The sequence below is a fragment of the Xenopus laevis genome, chromosome 7L (assembly GCF_017654675.1).
Source record: "Xenopus laevis strain J_2021 chromosome 7L, Xenopus_laevis_v10.1, whole genome shotgun sequence".
Classification (NCBI taxonomy): domain Eukaryota; kingdom Metazoa; phylum Chordata; class Amphibia; order Anura; family Pipidae; genus Xenopus; species Xenopus laevis.
Genome location: NC_054383.1, coordinates 130,166,789 through 130,178,526, shown reverse-complemented (window position 1 = coordinate 130,178,526; position 11,738 = coordinate 130,166,789). Strand labels below are relative to the sequence as shown.

General features: G+C 40.6%; 2 protein-coding genes across 2 annotated transcripts; both read left to right on the top strand.

The window, feature by feature from the left end:
* Window positions 1-660: 660 nt before the first annotated feature.
* LOC108695952 (free fatty acid receptor 3) lies at window positions 661-1,644 on the top strand. The gene has a single exon (XM_018224899.2). It carries the CDS (start codon window positions 682-684, stop codon window positions 1,642-1,644), a length of 963 nt encoding a protein of 320 aa, XP_018080388.2. The 5' UTR covers window positions 661-681.
* A 6,449-nt stretch (window positions 1,645-8,093) lies between these two features.
* LOC108695951 (free fatty acid receptor 2) lies at window positions 8,094-9,604 on the top strand. The gene is made up of 2 exons (XM_018224898.1): window positions 8,094-8,236; window positions 8,575-9,604. Exons 1-2 carry the CDS (start codon window positions 8,094-8,096, stop codon window positions 9,602-9,604), a joined length of 1,173 nt encoding a protein of 390 aa, XP_018080387.1.
* Window positions 9,605-11,738: the final 2,134 nt, after the last annotated feature.

Below are 11,738 nucleotides of genomic sequence, written 5' to 3'. Positions count from 1 at the left end.
AGACAAATCTCCTCAAACTGCCTCCCCTGCCTTCCCACCGGCTATGGCACCTTGTGAGGCAACTTCGGGCGACTTTGGGAAATTAATCACTCCGAGTGCCATCCCACTGGCAATTTACATTCTAGCTGGCGGGAAGGCAGGGGAGGCAGTTTTTTGAGATTAGTCGCCTGAAAAGGAGATTTGTCTCCGGGCGACTAATCTCCCTTAATTGCCGTATGTGTCTCTGCCCTTAAACTGGCGGTTTCCCCTGTTCTCACTGTTGTGCTTCTCACTTATGATTATTGGTGTCATTTCCTAAACATCCATGTTATGTTGTGGTTTTTACTCTTTCCAGATCTGTTTCTCACCTAAAGAACAACGGCTGAACTAACAAAGCAAACTACTCAAGAGGACATAATACACAGAACACAGGTAGCAACATATGGCAATTCCATATAAAATGTATGAGCAGCCCATAAAACCTTCTTAGTAAATATTTGACTTTAACTACTTCCTCATGGGCTGTTTTATTCATGACAGGGGTGAGACCTGTGAGTTTATAGGTTTCACTTAAGAGCAGAACTAACCCTGCTTTTTATTTCCTTTTCTCTGGGTAAGAACAGAAGAGCGCACACACGCAGAGAAGAAGCTGTTGCGTATTCTTTGCCTTGTTCCTCGCCCCTGGAATGAATTTGGTGGAAAATGGAGTACTTTGATGGAGCACAGTGGCTTTTTTTGATGGTGTATATTGTTACTTTTGTAGCAGGACTTCCACTTAACTTGTTGGTCTTTGTTACACTCATCAGAAAATTCAGGCAGCAGCTAGTCTCAATAGACATCTTGCTGTTTAACCTGACTGTGTCTGACCTGCTACTTTTGGCTTTCCTCCCATTCCGTATGGTGGAAGCAGCTGCTGGGATGGAATGGTTTATGCCTTATGTTTTCTGTCCCTTGTCAGTTTTTATGTATTTTAGCAGCATTTACATTACATCACTTTTCCTCATGGCTATAAGTATAGAGAGGTATATGGCTGTGGCATATCCTATCAAATACAAGCTTCTAAAAAATCCATTGTATTCAGTAGCGGGAAGTGTTGTAATTTGGATCATTGGGTCCATTCACTGCAGCATTGTCTATATTATAGAGCATTTTGTTCCTGACAACACAAATAAAACCAACGGGACTCGTTGCTATAACCAATTCTCACCAGAACAGCTAACGATTCTTTTGCCTGTTCGATTGGAGATGTTTGTGGTTCTCTTCTGTATCCCTCTACTAGTTACTGTCTTCTGCTACTTTAACTTTGTCAAAATAATTTTGGCACAGCCCCGGATTCAAAAGGAGAAGAAAAGAAGAGCCATTGGTTTGGTGGTGGCCACACTCATCAATTTCATCATTTGTTTCATGCCTTACAATTTATCACATGTCGTGGGATTCGTGGAGGGTCAGAGTCCACTCTGGAGAACGTATGTTCTTCTCCTAAGTACATTCAATTCCACAGTGGACCCTGTGATCTTCTACTTTTCTTCTGCCTCCTTTAAAAAGATGTTTTTAGAGGGCCTGCTCCAGGTAATGGACAAAATACATTTAGAAAGCTGCTGGGGCTCATGTATGGAACGTTGCAAGAAAGAAAAAGATGATACTTATGAAAGTCATGGACCATAAAGGATCACCAAAGTCATCTTATTATCCACAATTCTGTATGTAAAGGGACATTGCACTAAAATAAGTTTTTAATTTGCAATGAATGTCAGGATAACCCAAGCCTTGCAGTTGGGTCTTCTTGACTGCACTTCCAGAAGTCTCCATCACAAGTGTAAAAGTAGTTTTGAGTTAGCTACATTTATACAACCACAAGTTACTAATAGTATGAAACACAAATGCTACATTTATGGTACCCTAGCTTATGAGAACTGTTGCTGGATACTGGTTCCTGGAGATGTACAATGGCCCTAAGAGAACCTGAGTAGGGATGTAGCGAACTGTTCGCCGGCGAACTAGTTCGCGCGAACTTCGACTGTTCGCGTCCGCCGCAAGTTCGCGAACGTCGCGCGACGTTCGCCAATAGGCGTTCGCGTCAAAATCGGTCGCCCATTCGACCATTCGATCGCTAAAATCGAACGATTTTCGTTCGATTCGAACGAAAATCGTTCGATCGAACGATTAAAATCCTTCGATCGTTCGAATCGAACGATTTTCGGATGATCGAAGTTCGCGAACAGTTCGCGAACAGTTCGCAAATTATGCCGGTGTTCGCGAACGGCGTTCGCGAACACATCGGCGGCGGTTCGCTACATCCCTAAACCTGAGACATCTGATTATTTTTCCTCCTGCATCCCTAATGCTTTCTTGAAGCAAAGACCAAGACTATCATTATAACTACAGAGACATTATGAAGATGGAAACAATCTAAGAATATTAAGGATGCACCAAATCCACTGTTTTAGGATTTGGCTGAATCTCGAATCCTTTGTGAAAGATTGGCCTGAATACAAACCAAATCTGAACCCTAATTAGCATATGTAAATTAGGGAAATAAGAGGGAAAGAAAACCGAACACGCAGAGTGAAGTTAAAAAACTTTTGTCAAACCTTGGTACTAGGTTCTGGTGCTGTCCATAGCATTCAGGGCCGGATTTGAAAAAACGTCTCCCCAAGGCCGCATGTCCTGTGCCCCCCACCCCTGTGGCCAGAAGGTCCTAGCCCCAGTCTTTAGGGAGTGAAACCTCTCCCCCCCCGTGCATAAGCGAGTGTGCTCTCGAGCAGCGGAGCACTGGGAGTGATTTTTTTTTTTACTGCTCCTCTATCTTTTTATGTCTATAGAAGATACAAGTTGTTGTCATTGACCATAATGAATTGCCAATTTGTTCAAAGCTGGTTGAGTTTCTATCAAATGTTTTGTTTTTGCCTAATTTATCTTGTCTCTGAAACTCTGCTTCTACAACCACAATGTGCAATACACAATGCAATGTGGGTACCACAATAATCCAAACTATTGCCTTGCAGCTGTGGTGTGATTAAACCCAGAACTCCATCTACATAAAGTTAATATATTGTGTATGTTTGTGTGGGTTAACTCTAGTTTCCTCCCTCAGGGCAGAGATCTACATGTAGGTTACTTGATCTACTATTAAAATCCTTAGTCTACAGTATATATGTTTGGTTGCAGCCAAACAGACGAGAGGTGATAATGGATGACAACATTAATAAAGCTTTTTTCAACTGTGACTGATAACCACTGAAGCATCTCCCTAAAATGGAATTTATGCTGATCAGCAGGAAGAGCTGAGTGATGCACAATATCTGTCTGTGACACTAAATTTCAATATAGGCTTATAGGGTAGCAAGAGACAGATAGGCAGATGGTGTAGAACTGGTGGTGGGTGTCTGTTTTATTAGACCCATTCAGCTGAACCCCAGAGATATAATGGCCCATGTGGTAGTTAACATAACACACAGGAGGTGAAAGAACAGTCTAGAGGTGACTGCCAACAATAATCGTAGGGGAAGGCTGGTAGAGGTGGATGATGGTTTGGGGGCTTCTGGTAGATAGTCCACTCATAATGGAGACTCAGAGCAGCTTCATTATTTGTGTTTCTGGGATAAAATCTGTTCTCTATGCAAGGGCAGGTATTAGATCCATTACTGAGGATGATGAGAGAGATTCTGAACAGATTCATACATCGCAAGGGTGCTAGGGAAAATCTAATATCTAATGCCTAAGATAAACTTCTGGGGATATTGACGAATGCATTACAGGTGCATAATTAAGTGAATTATGGACATTTGCATTATTACACACACAAGGAACCTTTTCCTCTTCCCTTCACTGTGAGACACCTAAAGGCTCAAATTTCTGCTCTTCTCCTTGTACACTGTTTTTTCAAGAGCCCTTATCCAATTATTCGGCTTTAGCATTATGCAAATAATATTAAAATATGTAAAATCTAGACCTAGGTCTCAGTCTCATAGCTGTCACACCTGCATGAAACAACACCATCTCAAACTGGTCTTAACACAACAGAACTGACTGTTTTTGCCTTAACACGTCACTATTGTCACCTTTACTCCTTGTATTGCTCATTAACTGCAATGGCTCATCATGCAGCCTTGCTATAATCTCTGACTTCCATTGCAAAGCCTGTTAATGCTTCATGCTTATTATCCTTTATAATATTGCCAAAATGTGCCCTTTTCTCTTGGAAGTAGCAAGCAAAGTGTTCATCTACACACGCATTCTATGTTATCTAGACAACTACAGGTCCAAGGAACTTCTTCAAAATGAAACCCAAATCTTACCTCTTAAAAACTCGAGCACAGTAACTGATTTAGCCTCAGTACTTATGAGCCAAAGGCTTTTTACACAACAACTTGGACTGTAAACCCTACAGGGCAGCATTGTTGGGATTAAGACAGTCCACTACTTAATTCATGTAATTTGAACTCTCTTCTTTCAGAAGAAGGGAGCTGATGGGAGGCGTAGTTTAACTAAAGCACGAGGGCCTCTTAAAATATATGCCCAGGGCCCTGCCTCAACTAAAGAACTTCTTTGTGTGACTTTAGATGTACAAATTCCTTAAACCCTTTCTTTGTTGAACTCTTTGATCCTGCCAGACAACATGAGGCAACATGAGGCATAGCATCAAATTGGAAACCACAATGGACACATTTAGTTGTACGGGAGATGGAGATATAATTGTCTACTGCCTGAGTTCTACTTATATGAAATGACTTTGTTATGTGTATTCAAGAGAACAATGAAGCCCTGTGACTCGAAGAAAATTGTACATTTGCCTTATGCAAAACAAGGAAACACATCATACAATGGCCTTTAGTATCCAATCTTATCTACCAGGCTACCATGGCAAGTCAAAAGATATCAATATTATCATAATGTATTACTCTAGTAATAAATAGCTCATCCAACAGCATCCCCAATTTTTATTTAGAAATATCAATGCTGGGCAGTTTCTGTTACTATCTGATATGTCTGAGGGCAAGCCCAGTGGGCAGTTTTATAGATATGCTTCCAAATGTCTTTATTCACAGAAATTCATAATAAGTTTGAAACCACTGCACAACTTCCAGCTGCCCTGGGCAATCCAGCTAGCTAGAAGTCACCAGGAACATGACCAATGAATGCAGCCTGATTTGCGATTATTTGCTACGACCCCTAAGCTTAGCTTCTCAACAGCTGCTCAGAGTCCACTGAGCATGTGAGTGTCACAGACACTTTCCAAGATGGTGACCCCCTGTGATAAGTTTGAAGTCCTGGATCATTGCTGCTATTGACAAGGTGAAACTTTAGTATGGTGCAATAAATTCAGTATATAAAATGTGGCATTTTAAGCCATATTTATTTTTAGGGTTTAGTTCTCCTTTAAAGGGCTCATAAAAAGAAACTACTGCCACGGAAATACTAATTTTTATTAGTGGGTATCTATGACTTCTAAGCACCCCCTAATGTACTATTAGCATAGTAGTAAAGTATGGAAAGAAATAACCAATGATTCAATATTTATCCTAAAGCAAAAGCTTTATAAATGCCCAAATGCTCCACAAGGGCCTTACAGATTTGTCTTTAAACAGATATATGCTGACCCAAGCTGTGTGATGCAGTGATGAGAAAAATATACATGGTATTTATATGTACATAGTGCAAGTACATACTTTGTCTTCATCTAGATAAACCTCCTCCCTCTATAATTTAAACACTGCATGCACAAAATGTACAATTACTGCATTGTCAGTAGAACATATATGCCATTCTGGGACAAAACTAAAGTCAGTTGTTTCCAAAGTGCTGTAATTAACTTGTGGGGAACAGCCTGAAGGCCAGGGGAGAATGTTAATTTGCTCTCCAAATAGTCCTTAAAAATACATCTTGGAGGTCAGAAAGAGAATTGTGTCCAATGATCGCATTTTGGTGTCCTACATATTCTTGTAACTATGGCTGATTCATATATGTTTACAAACTTGTTATAAGCTAGTTCCCTAATCTGATCCATATCTCGAAAAGCTGATTGTTTGGTCCAGTTAATAACCACTTATAATACACAAAAGCCATGAATATCCTGTAAATTATATCCTTATAAACAGTTCTGATGTCATCAGTTATAAACGGTGAGTTCTGATGTCATTTCTGTCACATGACTCACCGAAACTTGTGTATTATAATAAATAAAGTACCCCCAGTTGCAAAATATGAGGATATTAGAAGTTACCTCGGAGTTTCCTGACCTGTATAAAAACACTCGGCCTTCGGCCTCGTACTTTTATATGGTCATGAAACTCCTCGGTAACTTATAATATCCTTATATTTTACAAAAGGGGGTACTTTATTCACTATATATCTGAATTGGTTCTTAATGAACACCCTACCAAAACCCTACTATAGTATATTTGCTGATGAGATTTGAGTTATCTGAACAACTAAGAGCAAATGAACGTTTCTGGGAGATGCCTCAACTATTACCATGTCATTTTTGGAAATAAAGTTCTTCCATGATGAGCTTCAGGATGATTTGGAACCTCCATTCAGGTCATAAATTCCCATATCCCCATATTGATTCCCTGAAGTAATCACTGATGAGTTCAGCTATTCCATTGAGCAAATACCTCATATAAAGATGGCAAGTAGACACCATATGGATGACACAATGATATCACCGGTCCTTGCCCTTCCTTTGTAATCATCAAATTTCTTAAATATGATTATGAGATTTTTTTTGCAGTTTTTTGGAAGTAAGGATTGTTGGCTCAGGGTTCCATGTTAGCAGCTAGAGTCACTGTGTAACATCAGTGAATAGGGCTTCTGTAGTTCTTGGACTAGTTTTCTTTGTTGACAAAGATTACAAAGCAAGGTGTGTGTTTCTGGGTAGTTGCTAAATTGCATTTCTTTCGTGGTAAATATGATTTGCATCTGTTGTTGCCGGACCCAAAATGTGTTGATCAGTTGCTATGACACCAGCTATTGGATAAACTGTGTTTCAGGTACTTCAGTGTAGTTTAAATTTTCCAACAGGCTCTAAAACCAAAACCAAGTATGTAATACAGTCCAGTCCAACGACCTCCCGGGCTGCCTAAAGGGATCACAGAAATGTCTGCATGAAAGCTAGCTGCTGTGTATATATTGGGATTTATATAATGGGCATACGTTCACCGAGGATAAGGGTCCCATCGATGACCTGCTGGATGGATTATGAAGAACAGGTAAGTGCTAACAAGAAACAATATCATCTCTGAAGATAGCTCTACCGACTGATATAAAGGAATAATAATAGGATTGAGGGATGTGGAATGCCCAACTGCTCACTTGGGTAAGATTCTACAGAATGTTACCCAAGTGAGTAGTTGGGCATTTCACATCCCTCAATCCTGATAGAATTAGATGGTACGACAAGGGAAATCAGTCCAGGACTCACAGTATGACTGGCATAACTGCAGCAGGAAAAAAAACATATCTATAAGGTTAACGACTCACAAATAAAAGATTAGATTAAAAACTGAACAAACATCCTTTGTTTGTCCTCTCACCTAATGAGACTTTAACATATTATCTATTTAATGATTAAGCTGCTCTCTTCGGCATGCAATTGTTTCCAAAGAAAAATGAAGACAAGATCAACTCCATTCTCCTATGACTCTGGGCTCTGTCTGAATGCTATTTTTCAGATGTTTTTTCCTTAATAAAAAAAATTACTTTTAAACTACATCATCTGCTACATGAATGTCCAGTTTGTGCTAGTCCGTGGTTGAAGATGGAAAACCGGGTCATTTTTCTGTTGATCTCAGCTTTTTGTACCTCTACTACTACTACTTATATTCTATTTCCCCTAAACTATTCTAAAATGTCGTTTTATGGTGGTGAATAAAATAAAAATCATTGAAAGGTACCAATTCAAGTCATCAAAATACTATAAAATATGATACTTCTGGATTTCTGGATAATACGAACCAAGCACACAGGTTTGTATCATTTGTCAGCAGAATATATGAATAATAAAAAACGTCTAGATTCTAAATGATACAAGGTCACATTGTTACGTTATCCCTAACCCCACCCCCGTCTTTAATTTTCAAGATCACAGATTTTAGAATTCAAAAAGGGCCACAATGGGGAAAATCTGCACTCCCAAAACTTTTGACAAACCCCAAGAATTTTATAAAGGTCACACCAATGATATAATTTACATCAAGTTCATTGGAGAATTCCAACAGGAAACACTGGAACTTAGGAAAGGAGCGTCAATCCAGAGGTAAATGAAGACGCAGGGGCAAGGTTACATAATTGTAGTTTCGATGACACCTTTTAAGAACACTCATCCTAAAATCCCATGTAGATAGGTAGAATCATCAGATCTGATAGATTTGCCATTTTTACTATGCAGAAAGGTTTTGGGTGGAGATCTAGTTTTTGAGAATGTTTACTCAGAAGCAGAGAAGGACCATCTTTGACATAAACAAATAATTCATCCTATACTGTTACTTTTACCCTGCATTTGTGTTTGTTTTTCTGCAGTGAGCAAGAGACTTCAGCCAGAAGAATACATTGAGAGACATCTGCTGCCTTTGTTCTCCTGTTCCTCTACACCAGAATCCATTTGCAGAGGAAAGATATGTGGCACATTGGACAATGCCTTCCTTTGACCGTGTATATTATAACTTTTGTATCTGGGTTCCCCCTAAATATCTTGGCCTTTGTTACATTCATTAGAAAATTCAGACAGAAGCTCATCTCAGTTGACATCCTGTTGTTCAACTTGACCATATCTGACCTGGTTCTCCTGGCTTTTCTCCCATTCCTCATGGCGGAAGCAGCTTCTGGGATGAAATGGCTCATGCCATATTACTTCTGCCCCTTAACCCATTGTGTTTATTACACCAGCATCTACGTTAAATCCTATTTGCTGGCAGCAATAAGTGTAGAGAGATATAGCAATAAGTGTAGAGTGGCTGTTGGTTACCCTTTCAAGTACAAGCTTTTCATGAAACCATTATATTTAATAGTTGGAAGTATCTGGATCTGGATCCTTGGCACCGCACACTGTAGTATCATTTATATAGTCGATCATCTGGCTCCTGAAGAAGCAAATAAAACCAATGTCTCCATTTGCTATAACCAGTTCTCCCCAGTCCAACTTCAGTTTCTTCTACCTATCCAATTAGAGGTGTTCTTTCTCCTCTTCTGTATCCCATTTCTGGTGACTGCCTTCTGTAGTATCAACTTTGTCCAGATTATGGTAACACAACCCCTCATCAGTAGGAAGAGAAAACTCAGAGCGATTGGGTTATTAACTGTAACAATGATAAACTTTATACTTTGTTTTATGCCTTACAATGTGTCACACGTGGTGGGATGTATTCAAGGTGGCAACCCTCCATGGAGAATGCATGCTCTTCTCTTTAGCACATTTAATGCCTTTTTAGACCCAATCATGTTTTACTTCTGTTCTGTCTCATACCAAAAGATGCATTTGGAAGGTTTGCTTTACATCATGAACAGGACAAGCTTTGTTGCCCATAGGGTCAATAACTGGCTTCAACTCTGCAAGAAGGATCATGAAGAACCTGATGGCTTGGTGTTTAGACTGCGACACAGAAAAGGTTTAGGATATGACAGTTAAGTACAACTTCCATGGATTCTAAGAAAGCAAGATATTCTGTGTGACCGAATTACAGAGTAGCAGACCAAGCCAATGACTTTGTGCCCAAGAAATAACGTAGAAGGGACCCAGACTTGTGAGCAATTACTGTATATACTCGAGTATAAGCCGAGTTTTTCAGCCCCCAAAATATGCTGAAAAACTCTACCTCGGCTTATACTCGAGTCAAGCGCAAAAATGGCTGCCGGCGTCTAAGAATAGTCGCCGGCGCCTAAGAATAGTCGCCGGCGTCCAAGAATAGTCACCGGCGTCCAAGAATAGTCTCCAAGAATATTCGCCGGCGTCCAAGAATGGCCGCCGGCATCCAAGATTGGTCGCCGGCATCCAAAAACGAGACACCGGCACCTCCAATGGGAGCAGAAACCCTCAATTTTTTGATTGAAACTTACCAGAAGCTGCTGCATTTCTCACCCTCGGCTTATACTCGAGTCAATAAGCTTTCCCAGTTTTTGGAGGTAAAATTAGGTACCTCGGCTTATACTCGGGACGGCTTATACTCGAGTATATACGGTATATTATCTCTGAAATTGTAAAGTCAACAGATCACAAACACATTTTGTAACTGGAAAGCCTGTTTATTGTCACCGAGAACAGCATTGTGGCAGGAAGCAAAGTAACCCAAATAAAATGTATTTCTTAGATATCCACACAACTAGAATATGATGAGTAACAGCAAATTTGGTTTCCTGTTCTTTGAAGGGAAATCTAATCTGCATAAAAATATGGCAGAATTTACAATGGTACGTGAGTTTTTTTTGCTCCAAAAAATATCAGGAATCCCATACTGTTGAATGCCAATAGCCTGAGATTTGGGGGTGAGTGTTTTTTGGTGCCCTGGGTAGCAGAGTAACTGTTACCCAAATGTTTCTATATATCTGTTACCTTGAAATGAGCTACGGGCGCTCAGGCTGAAGGCCAGTTAAGGGGAGATTTGGGGTACATTCTTATTTGTGCCCTGTGTACCCCTGGAACTATAGCAGGATGACATCCCAATGTTTCTATATATCTGTAACCTTGGTATGAGCTAAGGGGGCCCAGCCCGAAGGCTATTTATGGGGAGATTTGGGGTGAGTGATTATTTGTGCCCTGGGTACCCCTGGAACTATAGCAGGGTGACTGTTACCCCAATGTTTCTATATATCTGTAACCTTGTTATGAGCTAAGGGGGCCCAGCCTGAAGGCCAGTTAGGCGGAGATTTGGGGTGAGTGTTTATTTGTGCCCTGGGTACCCCTGGAACTATATAGCAGGGTGATTGTTACCCCAATGTTTCTATATATCTGTAACCTTGTTATGAGCTAAGGGGGCCCAGTCTGAAGGTCAGTTAGGGGGAGATTTGGGGTGAGTGTTTATTTGTGCCCTGGGTACCCCTGGAACTATAGCAGGGTGACTGTTCCTCCAAGGTTTCTATATATCTGTAACCTTGTTATGAGCTAAGGGGCCCAGGATGAAGGCCAGTTAGGAGGATATTTGGGGTGAGAGCTTATTTGTACCCTGGGCACCCCTGGAACTATAGCAGTGTGACTGTTACCCCAATGTCTCTACATACCTGTAACCTTGTTATGAGCTAAGGGGGCCCGCCTGAGGGCAAGTTTTGGGGATATTTGGGGTGAGTGCTTATTTGTGCCCTGGGTACCCCTGGAACTATTACAGGGTGACTGTTACCCCATTGATTTTATATATCTGTAACTTTGTTATGAGCTAAGGGGGTCCAGTCTGAAGGCCAGTTTTGGGGAGATTTGGGATGAGTGCTTATTTGTGCCCTGGGTAACCCTGGAACTATAGCAGGGTGACTGTTACCCCAATGTTTCTATATATCTGTAACCTTGTTATGAGCTAAGGGGGCCCAGCTCTATCATCTCTCTCTCTCTCTCTCTCTCTCTCTCTCTCTCTCTCTCTGTCTCTCTCTCTCTCTCTCTCTCTCTCTCTCTCTCTATCTATCTCTATTTATTCTGCCCAAGCCTTGTAATTGGCAGTCTAATCCCCATTCTTCTGCTCCAATCTATTTGTCTGTCTCTCTATCTGTATGTGTGTCTATCTCTCTCTCTCTCTCTCTTCCTTTATTTGAACCACTAGAGGGTGATATTTGATAAACTA